Genomic DNA, 16,167 nt, shown 5'->3' on the forward strand with positions numbered 1-16,167 from the left:
CCGTCATTCAGTGTAGTACTGTAGCAAATATTATTGGCTGGCACATTTGTGTTTTATTTAAAGTGATTTATTGAGTATGTCAACACTTATATACAATATTTACAATACAATCGAAAAGACACTGGCACCGACGCTTTCCATGCAGTGTGAATGAACCTAAAGAGTAAAAACTGATCCGTTAAAGAAAGAAAAAAAAAAGCACAAACAAACGAGAGATGGCCTGGACGACACAGATATTTTAATTTCTTATAGCGAAAGGACGCTGAGAGACTCCTAATGGTCTATTCACAGTTATCTACGAATTTATATATATATATATATATATATATATATATATATATATATATATATATATATATATATATATATATATAGTCAAACCGGGTGTCTTCGTCCAGAGGACTGTAATATTTACTTTCACGTCCCCGCTTTGCATATATTTCCGCAGAACCGTGGGGTGATGTAGACTTTTCGCGCATGAAGCATTTTGCGATTTAAGCCGCACGCTCCGGAACTTCGCTCTCTTTTATAAGCGATGTGCGTTCTTTTTCACTTAGTGCTCCATTTACGAGATGCTGTGAACTGCAACATTGAAGTGTTTCAATGGGATGATTGAAGGCTAGCCATGCATTACTCCGTGCATTAAGTACAAAAATACTTTGCAAATTGGTTTCATGTTGAATACGTTCTTGATTGCTTGACTACAAAATTCAACATGCGTTATTCAAGCGTTCAATGCGTATCGGATCCATCTTTTTACCCATACGGTCGGGTAATGTACTGCATGCATAATGAGACGCCATATGGGAACGGAGAACGCGAATAGAGAGCGGGTTCTATACCATCAGAAGAGGCGTTCCGGGCCAGTAGCGGCGGAGAACGTAGAGGGACCGCAGGGCTTCTGGCGCTAGTGGTTGACGCACCGTATCAACTCATCAAGCCGTAAACCAGACCTTTCGTTTACGTAATTCTTAAGTCGATACACAAAGTTTTGATTTAATAAATAATTCATTGATCGATTATTTGGCTGGCTGATTTAACGAGGAACAAATGCACCTGCAGTAACTATTTGTATTTACCAGTGGTCAGTGAATGTATTTGCAGCGAATTAGTTACTTAAAAGCTCCAATATCTTTAGATGGATAGGTGATTCGGTTAATAAACATGTTAGGTTTATGTTATGTTCCATCAGGATTAATGCTGAAGGGGGGAACAGCTGTAACTTCCTTGTGGTGCTCCGCTCCCCTTGCATGGCCTTATCCTTCGGTTCCAGCAAACGAGGACGACCTGAGACGCCTGGCGGCGCGGAGAGACGTCGACCCGCTGCTGGAAGTCTACGTCCACGTGTCTAGCGACCAGCCGCCATTATCAGGTGCGCCACTGATTCTGATGAAAGGAGGAGAATATTTTATTTTGTCTCGAATTAGATATGCAATTTTGGGACATGTCATGGCCCTAGAATAACATACAGATCAATCACTATAGAGCGAGCAGCGGAGCAAATATGGAACTGCCGTGTTCGGGACTAGGAGCGGCGCCGAAGGCGTTTGCCGGCAGGGACATCATTATCCTGCAGCCATTGGTTAGGCTTCTCTGCATGACTTGTTCTTAGGCACCGCTCGCACCTCCCGTTAGTTTTATGGGTGCTCCAGTCAAAACCTTCAAGTAGCAGTAGTCAGATGCAGCCGTGTCGGTTGTGGAGTGTCGGGTGACCACCATTTATCCAGCGACTTAAATATAGGGCACACAACAGCCACCTACAACCGACAAACGAAGCGCGTACCCACACGGACGGAGTTCTTAAGTAACTCTGTTTTCGCGGCGGACGGCTGCATTATTCTGATCACGCCTTCACATTTCTCACGCGATAACGAGGTGATTTCTGACTTCACGGCGACTTTTTGTAAATGTGACGTTTCTTTACAAGCTAATAGTTGTCATGCTAGTGTTATGTACAGGTAGCTGAAGCCTTACTGTGGCCCGTGGCCGCCACGATCGGCTCCGGCGTCGCGCTCGAATCGCGGAGGCCACGTGTGCCTCGCGCGGTTCGTCTGCTTGCTGCTTTGAGTCGCTGAAGTATCAGCTTAATTTCCTTCGAAATTCGGCCACCGACGTCCTAAGTGTATGTAAATTTACTTCAGAACATAAGTGTGTGTCTGGAATACTGTTGTTGCTCGATATTGCACATCTTCAGTCTCTCGCTTTATAGAACAAAATGAATAACGATCGAATGTAACATCAGAGTACAGCCACTTCTGGATAGAGCAGACGCCTCTGCTCTCTCTCGGCTGCAATTAAGAGAGCCCTGAGCCAAGTGCGACCACATTGTTTAGGCTAGTTTTTTGATCTCCTTTACATTGTTTTGTGCCGAGCTTTTTTTATAAAGCCCTCTCTCACCTCAAGGAACCATCGCCTATATCCTTTCTTTCTCCAGCCACAGTGCCTTACAAGGATGTATTCTCCCATCGGTTTGCACTATTTCTTCATTGATTCTCTCTGCTCCTCTAGTCGGTTATGCGTTCGTATCTTCTGATGTCCTCACTAAGTTAGAGTTTCATATCTGCCAAAACCATCCACGTTTAATGCACGTTATGTAAGGCAATCTAAACTAGTTAGCAGCCATTCACTGCGGCATACTTTGGTGGTAATGCGGCATTTGGAGACGGTAAATCATAGTTTCCGAGGTTTTTTTCATTCGTATTCCTTTAACTGTCCAACAAATAAAATGTGTAGTGTACTGCCTAATTTCCAGCGTAGGCCATACATGTGTACTCATATCCTCTTGTTGCTGGTTCGGGCGCAGTTCGTGCCCGTCATTTTAATAATGAAACATCCACCACACTCGACATTTTCTAAACTTACGGTATGAATAAGGGAGTTGAAGAGGGAATATGTCCGCGAATCTGATTGTAAGCAGACACTGTTTTTAGAGCGTTTTGTACAGCATGTGACAAACGAGCATTTAAGATCGCATAATAATATCCTAAGCCTACCATGTATTATATTAGCAATGACAAAAAATGTAGACGATTAGTGTGCGTACGGAGCTGAGTTAGAACTGAGGTTAGTGTTCTCCGCAGACGAGCAACTACAGAGAAACGAGGTGTCAAGATTGCGTCAGCGTGTAGTGCGATCAATTATATCAATTACTATCTGAAGTGCCGTTCCCTGCTTTCCCGTTGCCTCATTATATAATTTGTACTTTTTCCCTTGCTGACCGCAGTTCTATCTCTCCTCCATGACCGGAGAGAAGGGTTTATCTTTCTCCCTTTTGTCATCACTTCTGTCAGCAGGGACAACTCCTGTGATTGTGGCAGTTCTAATCTTTTTTTCTGTACGGCGTCCGTCCTTCTGCATCTGATTTCCAACGACTTTCCGAAGCGCTTGCAGATCTTTTCCTGAATTCAGTGATTCGAACTAAGGCAAAAATGTTTGTAGACACAATAATATGACTATTCTTCGCCTAAACAGGTGAAGAGAAACTAAGAAAAACAAAGAAAACAGATATACGTAGCGAAACGTTATATTGCTCATAGGAAGTTCTATTCTGTTGCTTTCGTTTTTTTTTATTTTGCTACTCTTACATGACGGATCTCTTTGCTAGGGGGCGCTGGACCTTAAACGTGGTTCCGGAAACACTTTGAGATGACAAAGAAAATGTATACTTGAACACAGATGTGCCTTCTGAAAAAAAAAAAAAAAGCTGCAACTGAGGTAAAAGTGTGTCACATTACTGAATATTCTCAGCAATTCGTGTTATCTTGGTGAAATAGTCGGCATTAACTTTACAGCCCAAAGTCTCAAATTTGATTTCTAGGTAGTGAAAGTGACTCATTGCCAGGAAGGGGTAATTCCAGTTCATTGAACATTGCTAAACTTGACTGTAAAATACCCAATTCTTTAGGTTTCCAGAAACTGTAAATATCGAATTCCAGTATATTTAAGGCAAGCTCTACAAAACCTGTCACGGGCATCCTTGGTCAGTGCTCTGAAATATAAACGCATGAATACTCTACTTTAATAACTTCTTGTAATGTTCATGCCCATATGAAGCATTATTTTAAAATTTGAATGGCGGATGAGTGTAGATTTAGCACTCTTTATAGCCGTCACTGAAGCGCCCCTCGCCATAACGCCCTATGGACCAACCTGCCATCCGAGCCTCACAGAACCTACAATGCACACAACATTCTGCGCACACCAGGTGCCCATGCACCTCATCAAAGATTGCTCCCGATGAAGTTTTCTAAAGCACTCACTGTGATATTTCCAAACTTGGATTGTCATTTTTTATGGGGCTGTATTTTCCTATAGCTGTCCCTAAAATTTGGCAGAGAGCCACGTTTTCTGATCGATGATGCTTATTAGAAATGTGCATTTTCATTTCACGCTTTTCTTATTGTGCCCTTTTATTAGAATTGGAGTTTATTGCTCAGTGATGATTTTGAGCTCTCATATGTTCGCGTTTTTTTAAGCGGTTGAAGGGGCTGCGGGATGAAATTTAAGTTAGCAGTTTTCTTGACGGGGAGGTGGGGTGGAGAGGTGACTTCTGAGTCGCGCATCAACTGGGGATGCGAAATTGCGCTTGATGCCTTTTATGTGAAGCTAGCTTTCTACACCATCTTTGAATTCGACTGAACAAACGCTTGCTTTTTTGAGTTATTTATGATACACTGTGTAGCGGGGACGTAAATGAGTTGATGTCGTGCTGTTTCGGGAGGACACGTTTCTTTGGTTTGGTTGTGGGTGGCCTTCCGCGGAGTGAAGTTGGAAGGGGGTCGGTGTTAGTCGCTGGTGGATGGACAGTGGAGGTGGAGGAGTAACGTCGTTCGATAAAATCGGTGTTTCCACAGAGTGAGAGTTCCAGTGCTCACCAAGTAGAATTGCGCAAAATTCAGAGCAACTTTATTTTTCTTACCACGTGGCACACATGTTCATCCCGCCAACTCAGGACGCGTATACGTACCCACTCAAAAAGCCCTATAAGGGAACTAACGTACTGTTGCGAAACACGCTTTTGCTTTCTTTCCCGTTAAAAATTGCAGAGTTCCGCATGAGCTCCACGACAAGAAGCGGGGGTCCTGCGTCGTCTCCTCCTTCACCAAAGACGACTACCTCCACGTCTTCGCCTCCATCCGCCACGACTAAAGAGGCGCTGCGGGCCCTGCTTCGATCACCGCAGGGCACGATCGAGGTGTTCGCAATGCGCACCGCCCGCTGGCTCGTGGTTCACCACCTGGACGGCCTGGTCGTCGAGCTAGGCAGTGCAGTCAATGGGGTCGCCACGGAGCTCACCACGCGTCTCGCCGAGGTAACTTCAGCCGTGCGAAAAAGATTAGCTCTCAATCGCTGTTCTGATCAACAAATTGTTTTTTTTTTTCTCTACGGTGTTAGGCTTATGAAGGCCTCAATTTGTATTTGCACCCTTTTTATTTATTTATTACAGATTCCTGCAGCGCCCGAAGACATTATTGCAGGGGGGGGGGGGGGGGGAGATGACAAATAACATTGCTATAAACGCCAGTAACGCCAGTGCAGTATAAACGCCAGTGCAATAAAAATACATAAAAATGAAGAAAATAACACGACACAAGTGATAATGCAGAATGAGAACCATGCATCTAAACGGGGCAACTGCGCGACGAACAAAGTGATGAAAACACTCAAAAACAAAGTGATGAAGGAAACACACGCAAGAGAACTGGGCGCTACGTCACACATCTGATAAAAAAGCCCGAAATAAATTTTCCGTGCAGCACTCGGTGATGCCAGCTGGCAGTCGGTTCCACTCATTGATCGTCAGTGGAAAGAACGAGTTTCTGTATACATCTGTCCGGTATTTTTTTTCTCGGAATTTCCACTAATAATCAAGTTGTCTAGATAAAAAGTGAGGTTGAAGCAGGTACCGGTCTTTATCAATGCTGAGCTTTCCAAAATAAATGCGATACATGATCTGCAATCTGAAATGTTTTTTGCGGTGAGCTAAAAATTGCCAACCAAGATGATGTTTAATAGACGTGACACTAGATGAAAAGTTGTAATTGTTAGACACAAATCTGGCAGCATTATTTTGGACGCGTTCGAGCATGTAATATAAGTAAATAAACTGGGGATCCCATCCAGGGCAAGCATATTCAAGAATTGGCCTTATGTAAGGGAAATACAGGAGCTGCTTGACATTTGACTGCTCTTTGTTGAAATTACGCTTTAAAAAATTAAACATTCTGGACAGAAGAACTTCATACTTGTGCTTAACTTACCATCGCTAAGTAACCTCGTTCTTTCAGTTCACTAATAGATGCGAAACTTACTACTCCTTAGTCTAATGTAAATGAAGAATGTTTTTATATTAAGATACGGTGCCGACACATGTATCAGAGTCAGCTAAAAATTGGGGCCTATACAATGCTGCCTCAGCATGCCTAGAATATTTTTTTGAGTCAGTGGCCGTACAGTAGCAGATCTAGAGAGGCCTCCGGCGCTCTCCTGCGTTATGTCGGGGATCATACAACAGTGTTCTGGTGTAGCCATGAAAAAAAAAAAAAGATCTTCGGCAGCGAAAGCTACACAAGACGAAGAAACTGGACGAGTATGTTCTATAAAAGGTACAGGAAATTGTGCATAGTTCACTGTTGACAGAAAAATCTAGCTATGTGATCGCCAACCGAAGCTATCATCTTTAAGCTGAGGGCGATAATGGCAAGGTGCGAGTTAAAAAAGGCCCAGTAGAGCCACCACGACTGCACAAACATAGCGGTCAAATCGGGTGGTTTTGCATGGTAGGGTGCGTGGAATATGGTACATTAGGTTATGCAGGGGTATTAGACGTAATGGCATTGAAGTTATGTAGTATGCCTTGGGGTCAGATTAAACGGGATGGTTTGCTGTGTTACGTTTGGTAGGATTGAGATTGCAAAAGCTGCCTATTGGCGACGAGAGACTGGTGTAAAGGAGCCAGTAATATACACCAACAGGGTTCTTTACGTGATTTGACAGTGATGTATTATCGCGTTGTGAAAATTCGCCTACATAGAGCTGCTGCCACCATATATCCATAGCATCCGAATGCCATAGATACATATGCATGTCAGGTGGTGCGCTGGCCGGCCCTAATTCATCAGGTTAAGCAGACATTGCGCAGCGTGCTCGTAGGGGCGGTTCCAAGCGCTGCTGTATTGAATTGAGAGATATTTTTAAAGCCTTAGATCTTATAATCTTATTTCTCAGTTCTGCTTCATCAACCTCGCCTTCTGCAGTTCACTGCCGGTGCCGGCGGGTGCCAAAGGCGACGGAACGCTTCACGGCATATGAGAGATCGTATAGAGATAGGAAGGAGGAAGAGCGGATGTAAACCGCGGTGGATATAGTGGCTTGAGAGGTTTGGCAAGAGGGGAGTACTGCGAAATGAAAGGTGGCTGCAACGAGAAGCATCTGTCAGGCATATAGCGTTTAGACAATAACAGAAGGCGATCATAACCTCAGTGGAGCTCGTAAGAGACTCAGAGACTCGCTCGGCTATTTCCGGCTATTTCACGCGTTTATGCAATCATAGTACCGCGCAGATCTTTTGCAGCGCAGTGCAACCCACAACACTCATGTTCGCATTTTTTTTGTAATAGACCCAAATGGGTGATTGCGCTTCCTTAGTAGTGAATGTTGAAACATACGCAACGTGCCGCTGGTTAAGCTTGCTCACACACTCGTACATACGAGCCAAACATTAAGATCTTGGCCGTCGATGGCGCTATTTATTAGCAGATAACATTGGTGGATTCGCTTTCGCAATTTACTGGTCAAGCTAGCTCCTTCTCTGCCACCGACAACTGCTACTGACAATATCCGAGAGTGCAGCCACTGCTTTATAGTACAGGGCATATTTTGTTTTCTACCTACACCAGACATGGCACGACGTTTTATTAATGGGTCACAGAAGCAGGGCATAAAGTTAGGACCACCATCCCGTGCAGTGAGACACGCTCGCGATCTCAACTAAACTACTTCCACCTTATTACTAATATAGATACTGCAGGGTAATCTTCTATACATAAGAAATTGATACAAGAAATACTTTATTTTTATAGTTAAACTTGTAAAGCGAACGTATATAGGGTTTAAAATTATATTTGTTGTTTTCTTTGAAATGCCAGAGTGTTGGCTATAAAATTTCGGGAATTGTTTTCATTGTAAATGATGACAGCTGCCAGGGATGTAAAATAAATCTTCTTATTAACAAAAATGTAAAACTTGCCATCATTAATGTGAGTGATCAACTTTTTATTGTGGTTAGTAAGCAAGTTTATATCACCTTCACTGTCTACTCGGACAATGTAAACTACACTTAAATATCTTTCCTGGTACTTCAATGGAGAGTAAACCATCAGAATAAACGCCCTCTCTACCCAAAGATCTCCTCCCTCTCATGTTTTATTCCTAAATTGCAAAGCGGTCGGTGGAGGATACGGCGTTAGGCGCATCCATCGGTTTGCGCAGATCTGCCAGCGGCAGCTTGGTCGCATGGGAAAACTGTTCACGCTCGTGCTGCCGGAGTCGACCACACTGTTCGCCCAGTACGATCTGGACGCCCTCCTCACCACGTGAGTGTATGCTACTTTAAAATGAAGGTCATGTCGCTTTGCTTTCAACCGAAGCTGTTGGCTAATAGTATGTGGCACAATTTCAATTTCTAAGATATAAAGGATAGGCGTCTGCCTATACGCCTAGACGGGAACCTGGAGTCCTTAGACCGTGCCGGCGTGTTCTGCCAGTCGGATTAGACCTAAGTTTCACAGTGTCAAGTCAGCAGTAGTCTCCCAAAATGGACAAAATTATTCTGTTTTTGTTCATTGATTTATGTTTTGGATTTTTGGACACGTCCATATTAAATGTACCAGATCAGCCCCATTCTGAAATTGTTTGCATCTACCTATGAATTTTTCCGTGTACCACTGGCTAAAGGTGGCTGGATTCTGAAAATACCTTGTTTTTGTAAGCACCTTCAGATGCTTTCATGGCCCTTATTTTATTGTCCTATGTGTCGGTCGATATTCTACCCTGTATAGCCGTAGTGCTCAGCAATCTATAGATTAGAAGCCTGGTTATGCTCAATGTGAACTGAGGGGCAAAGCCTACCCGGAAGTTGAGACTGCGGGCGAGCTTATGAGCTCAACCATTTCCCTGAAACTGGGAATGGGCTGGTGGCCATATTAATATGCTGGGTTATTCTCTCATCCTGACATGTTTCCAGTATCCTCTTTGCCTGTGGGGAGACCCTTCCCCTGAGAAAATGCGTCCGAATGCTGATGAGCAAAAAGTATGCCGGCTTTTTTTTTTTCTGAGAAACCAGGAAAATCCGCAGCGTGTTTAGAGATCTGTGCAAACTACGCGCGCTCTCTGCATCATCGCGATGGGCATATACCCACGCCAGATGTATTTAGGTATGCACATACCACTTGTATATGAAGCAAAAATCAGAAAAAGAGGTTTATTCATAACATGCTTAAATATTTAGAAAGATAAGAGAATTTAATGAAACAGTGGCCTACCCAGCGGCATAGTCGCCAAGAAAGACGTTGTTTCAGAACAAACAAAATTCAGCCTTTTTTTGCGCAGCACATTTCATCTTGCTTCGGGCTTTTCTATACTCTGGAGATTTTTTATTTTTAATTTTTAATTTGTCGACAGCGTAGAACAGCCGAAAACAAAACTGCTTCTTTTCAAATGGAACGCTTCATTACTTCTTCACTTCTGGTGACCGCCTGAGTCTCATCATAAGGAATGGTTTGAAAAATGGAATGTACAAGGGGTGGCAAAAAGAGGTCAATCGAAACTTCCACGGGTTACGGCACTAAATGTTTTCGCGATATAAGAGAACCCAGTGTATGCGATTCAGGAACAGGCATATATGAGAACAATTTCATTTGACTAGAGACTCAATGCAGATCAAGTTGAGTGATCGTGCGCCAGAATTTCTTTATTACTGGGCTTTAACGTAGTGTAGGCGGGGTCATAATTGCCACCAAGCCCCTTATATGCATGATTAAATTACCGCGCATATAGCCCTCTTCTCTTATGCCGCTATAGATTACAACCAAAAATGTACTCACAGTTTTTTTTCTTCTGTTTCGTTACGGTACCACATTAAATCATTACAATATTCCTTTTTCTTTGCGGCGGATATATTACCGCTGAAGTCTTGTTAAGTACGTATTCCCGGCCACGGCGGTCGCTTTTCAATGGAGGCGAAAAGAAAGGTGTCCGAGTGGTGTGCGATGTCAGTACATGTTAATGAACCCCAAGTTGCATTAATTTCCGGAGCCCGCCTCTACGGCCTCCTCATAGCTTTAATCCTTTTGGGACGTCTGGAAAACCAAACCAAGCCTTAGTAAGTACTTTACCATGCATACGGACCACTTGCGCTTTCAGGATGACATCATATTTTATTACTAGCAGGTGAAGCCGCCCCATCAACGCTTGGTAGCCTTAAACGGAAAACCTTTTAAGGCTACCAAGAGTGGACGTGGTGCCGTTTCATGCGCATAGGCGGGAAACATAAATAAGACATTATAATTACCTGATGACGGTGGGTTTGCATACAGACACTTGAAAACATCATGATTTTGCAAAACGAGACTTAATGTTTGTTGTAAAATCGTCTTTCCCGCCATATAAATTTCCTTGTCGGTAAATTCTTTGTGAGCTAAAAGTAATTCCTTACAGCTGGTTATGAGTGCGGACAGGCTACATTATTTTAGTGCGGACGAGATCACAATTTTCCGAATCCTTAGTATTTCCTGCCTTATTACTGCGCTATTCTCCGCAGGCGTGGCCTGTACCCGATACAGAGAACTCATCTGACAAGCGACCTCAAGCACGCCAGCTGCCCGGCACCGTACAAGGGGGTCCCCTTCGGCATCGTGAGTGGGCCCACTTTGGTTCCAGAAAGAACTGCCACGAATGGCAGAGACGAGTTTTAGCATGTTCTTATTTTTAGCATCCCTGTTTCCGAAATTAGCATGCTAATTGAGTTAATTCTAGTTTACCTATATCATTAGGTTGTAACTAGATTTTGGATATTATTCGAATTCAAGTGATTTAGAAAGACTTCATTCCCTATTTACAGAGGGTAGCTGCTATCAAAACCAATTGCACGTTCACATAACCATGCTCCTTTTAGCAGTTAATACTAAAAATACGGACACATTCACTTCGGCTTCAGCGCGATTGTCTTATCTACATAACGTTTGTCACTATGCGCGATGAACTACGCAAGCTGGAAATTACTTTCGCTACTAGTGGGTGCATGTTGGTAGAAATGGAGTGAAAAATAATAATCTTGGGCTGTGGTAATTTCACTTCATAGTCCAGGGGCCTTGTCATCTCGCCCTGAGGCACATTGTTCCCCCCTCCCCTCCCCCCCCCTCGTTTTCTCAGGAGCACATTCTGAACCGGACCCGGTCGGCGCTGGGGGCGCACCGGCGACGCCAGAGCCTGTCGCGGCTCTTCTTCAGCGTCAGCCTCATGGGCGCTCACTTCCTGCTTGATCAGGAGCCCCTGCGCAATTCCAGCGCAACTTTGGCGGCGGCAAAGTTTCAGGGCTTCATGCCTTACGCGCAGGCAAGTGCACGCGTGAAGGAATGCCCTTAACATTTGCAACTCGTGAACATTTTCCTGCAGGTTTGCACTGTTTTCTTTTTAGCAATGTCGCGTTTTCGCTGGACACCTATACTGTGTCTTCGGGGAGCGCTGTAAAATGGTAAAGGTAGAGAAAAATTAATTAAATGCAGAAGCTTGCCGATTTTATTTCAAGATGCTGAATAAAACACAAAGCGCCGTATTTTATATTACTCCCCTACCATTTCTTTAGGTAGCGAAATGGAGGTTCCACAGTGTGTGGCTAGAAACGGCAGCATGTATTTTTTTACTGCCTTAAATACGTCTGTAATTGTTACATGTCTAATTACACACAATATCCCTGGCATGCTGTCTAAAGACACCACTTTACGCATAAGACGATGTGACATGCGGATAGATTCTGCTGTTTCCAAACTCCTACCAGCATGCATTCCTCAACTCAGCTGATGGTGTGTGATGTTAGCAACCCAAGGGTCATCCATTGGTTCCTATCCGGCCTAAATTCTATAAATTATCCTCAAGCACAGTGAAAATTTTGCAATTATATATCACTCGAGAACGGCAGAGGGGGACGTTCAAATTGCTTTGCAATTTGTGTTTAATTACATTTGTTGCCCTTCTTGACGGCACTTTATTGCGACCTTTGTGAGATGTTTGAAATTCTGTCGCGAGGCAAAGGGATGTGACTTCAGGGCTCTTTCGACCAATGAAGGCAATTCGCTCATGTTCAACTATGCCGATGACCGTGAGTTTTATGTGACACACGACATTCAAGTTGTCACTTAACAAATTACTTATGGATCGTGTTAAAAATCAAGATAGGGAAAATTGAAAGCTTAATATTTTATGTAGTGAATAACGCTGACGTGTGGGACACATTCGGTAAAGGCAGTCCTTATCTCCAGTTTTCGACGGCTGTCCAGCATAAGAGACGTGCAGTGAAAAATTAGTGTGATTTTAACCGGTATGCGTAGATTTTATTAAACGTACAGTTGAGTGCACTGTGCATATAGAACTGTTAACAAGAATGAGATGCCAGTGCTAGATTTTAAAAGACACTTTTTCCACCTGCAGCGCTGCCGATGGCAGTGCCAACGGCATGATTTACGCATTTTGCTTTCATAAACACATTACGAATTGTCGTGTCAGTGCGTTTTTGTTGCGAGAGCTACACTGGCCACAGTCTCGCCATTTTGCCGTGCCTGTCCGTGCCTGTCCGAAAAGCGAAGAAAGAAGAATAATTTAAGAAGTCGTGGGAGGTGGTAGCTGGTAGGACATGACCGAGCACTAACTGGACGTACGGCTTCCTGACATTACTTTTATCAGGAGCTGCCTACTAAGGTCTCTCCTTTCATATTGGAGGGTGATATCACAATCAGCCTGCCAAAACACTTACATTCACGTTCTCCCTAGGCAATGCAGGCATGCTCATACGACTCGGTTAAAGCTGGGCTTTGTATATTGGCTGGTGGCTTACGTTGTATTGCGAAGGTGGGAGTGAAAACAGAAAGAAAGAGGTGCCGTAGTGGAGGGCTTCGGACCACCGCGTGATTTAGGCTTTCGTCTTATCGCACTTTAGTGCTTAAATGTGCCCCCTATGGCATAAATAAAGCTGAAATCATAGAGTGAACCCCTATGTGCGAAAGCCATGTCTTTATTTCCAAGCCGATCCTAAGCGTAGCCATGAAGATAGCTCTGCCGTAACTCATGTTTGAAGCATGAGCTAAATGTCAGTAATATTTTATACGGGGAGTGACACCCTTATTATTTCGGAGTAAAATGTTACGGCGACTAAACTGCCTTTCAGCTGAAATAAAAAGTCTAACGTAGTAAATCGCAGTCATAATGAGCAGGGTATCAACTTAAAACGACGTTTCCTTGCTACTCGAGGAGCCTCAATGTATTGTGTCAAGAATGGCACTTCTTCAATTCTGGCCTGACCTTTCCATTCAATTTAAAAATAAATTCTCAAAATATTCCTAGCTCGCCCTCACTTTTTGACGTAAATGTAGACAGGGGTGCGTCAACAATTTCACACTTCTCTCCGGCAATAGACTGTTGGTTAAAATAGAGCGTTTGCATAATTGCTACTACTGTTTGGTGAGAGTGGTTTGTGGTGGGGAATGAAGTATCACGCATAGTTTCATATCAGCATTCTCAAGAAAAGGTCGCCTTAAGTCATCACGAATCAGTCTGAATAACGCATACTCCATGCGACTGATAGTGGGTCGTAAGTTAATGATTATTTCTAAGACGCTGGACCAGTAACTTGACATCTAAAAGTACTGCTCTGCAGAGGAAACGAGCGGCTCGATACGAAGAAATACGCACTGGTTGCGCTGTCGCAGTCCAATTTAGAGCCCCTGTAAGCCATTTTTGAGCAGTAGAGACAACAAGTGACCATGGTATAGGCTACTGGACAGGTTTAAAGCAGGCGATTCTATTTTACTTGGTGCACAATGGACTACCTTATTGGAGTCTCATGCAGCGTTTTATGTCAACCTCTATTCTCCGCACCGACACATGCAGGAATTTTGCTTTGTTTTCCGCGTGTCGGGTCTGTATTTCTATGGCATGGAGCGCAATGGCCGCCTCTTTCCAGGTGTGCCGGCTGCTGATGTCGGAAGGATGGAGTGCGCGCGCCAACCTGGACACGGACTGCACCGAGGCCACCAAGGGCGTCCAATTGGTCTCCTCGTTCGCACCCTTCTCCGGAGACTGGATCGTGAGTGCCAACAGAACATGTGTCCTATCATGATTACAACCATGCGTGCGTGGCCTGGTGTTGTATGCGAGAGGCCACATTCCACTGTATAGAATATTTTATTAAGAGGCAATATGCATATCAAACAGCTGTACCCCGAAACATACAAGGCGCTACAAACTGGGGGCCAACATCTGAGCTTACTACTGCTCCCAAGGACGCGGGATCGAATTCCGGCCTCGGCGGCCGCTTTTCGATGGAGGCGAAAAGCAAGGCGCCCGTGTGCTGTGCGATGTCAGTGCACGTTAAAGAACCCCAGGTGGCCGAAATTTCCGGAGTCCTCCATTATGGCGTCTCTCACAGCCTGAGTCGCTTTGGGACGTCAAACCCCACAAACCAAACCAAATCAAACCGAAATACTTTTCCGTAAAGGTATTCCGTCTACCGGCGGTATGCCCGGGCGCTGAACGTTCAGCAAGGTCTGTGCGGCATGCACCCAAAGGCCAACCCCTTTCAACCTTGCTAGATGATGTGGCTATAGATCTGCCTCAGACTAAGTTGTAAGGTGTGCCTTGTTGTTAACAAGGTATTTCTACCATATTCCTGTTATTAGCACGCACCTATGTTGGGGATACCCTCATATGATCAAGTGTTTTTATTTTCGTTCCTTGAGTCTTTGGCGTGTTCAATGCTCGCAGCTGGGCCTAAAGGGGAAAATACGCGGGCTGGCGGTCTTCGACGTCGAAGGGGACGACCGCGACGGCTACTGCGGCGAGAAGCACGTCCTTCTCCGACGACTCAGGGACCTTCTCACCTGAAGACCCTCGGTGCTGGCGGTCGCTGCCGCAGCTGCAGGAGGAAAACAGCTTCGCCAGTGTCGCGAACGGGGAGGGGGACCACACCCCATATGTGGTGTAGTCTTTTTTTATTCACCGGCACCAATTCTGCATATGATGCTTGCTGGTGCTTTTTTTTTGCTGTTTTCGTTTTCAACAAAACGCACATATGTCGCGAAATATGAATTCTTTACTGCATACATTTTCGATATTTCTGAACTTTTTAGTTGTAGTTTAACGGCTCACAGACACAAGGAGCGTTATCTCGGAAGACTAGCTGTATGTTAGTGTTTAGAGTCGTGATACAAAAATACTCATATCTAATTCGATGTAATCTTTCTTTGGGACACTGCTGGACCCCCGATGCCAAAATAAACATCTTGATTTTACGCTAGTTGAGAGATGGTCTATAATCCGAATTGTAGACCCTATCGACCCCTATTCACTAAAACACAAACTTACCACACAAACAGCGATATTGTGCGGCGTGCCCAAGGAACGCAATCAAGGAACTATGACATGGCTTTCACCTCCTTCACTGAGTGTAGAGTCACTGGAGGAGGAGGAGGAGGAGGAGGTAAACTTTATTTAAAGAAGAGGTCGTAGGCGCGGGGTAGGTTGACGTTGCCGTCCCCGCGGTGGGCTCCTCTTCTAGGCCGGACGCCAGGTGGCCGACCGACGATGTCGTTCGGCGACCTCTTCGGCCCGCTCCGTGACTCGGAGTTGAACCTCCTGGTCGGAGCTGAGCAGCGCGGCCTCCCACTGAGATTGGGTAGAGAGCTGCAGACTCTGTGATGACTTGTCTTGATTACATGAGTATAGGATGTGTGGTGTGTCTGCCTTTTGATGTCCACAGAGAGGACAGGGCTGAACTGCTCTGGGAACCATTTGGAGTACATGTACGGATTAAAGAAAGTGTCTGTTTGAAGCTGCCGCCAGGTGACTTGTGTTTTACTTAGAGATCGATGTGGTTCTGGGAAAATTTGTCTTTCTTTC

General features: G+C 44.5%; 1 protein-coding gene across 1 annotated transcript in view; it reads left to right on the plus strand.

Moving 5' to 3' along the window:
* LOC146181414 (uncharacterized) overlaps positions 1-15,959 on the plus strand; it is a 38,964-nt gene extending 23,005 nt beyond the window's left edge. Inside the window, exons 9-15 of the mRNA XM_084575785.1 lie at positions 1,274-1,372; positions 5,046-5,311; positions 8,491-8,594; positions 10,820-10,913; positions 11,431-11,613; positions 14,234-14,356; positions 15,034-15,959. Coding sequence (XP_084431911.1) covers positions 1,274-1,372; positions 5,046-5,311; positions 8,491-8,594; positions 10,820-10,913; positions 11,431-11,613; positions 14,234-14,356; positions 15,034-15,153 — 989 coding nt within the window. The 3' untranslated portion in view covers positions 15,154-15,959. The remainder of the gene's footprint in view (positions 1-1,273; positions 1,373-5,045; positions 5,312-8,490; positions 8,595-10,819; positions 10,914-11,430; positions 11,614-14,233; positions 14,357-15,033) is intronic.
* The last annotated feature ends 208 nt before the right edge of the window (positions 15,960-16,167 follow it).

This window comes from Amblyomma maculatum, chromosome 8, assembly GCF_055883805.1.
Source record: "Amblyomma maculatum isolate TAMU_Amacu chromosome 8, ASM5588380v1, whole genome shotgun sequence".
NCBI lineage: Eukaryota > Metazoa > Arthropoda > Arachnida > Ixodida > Ixodidae > Amblyomma > Amblyomma maculatum.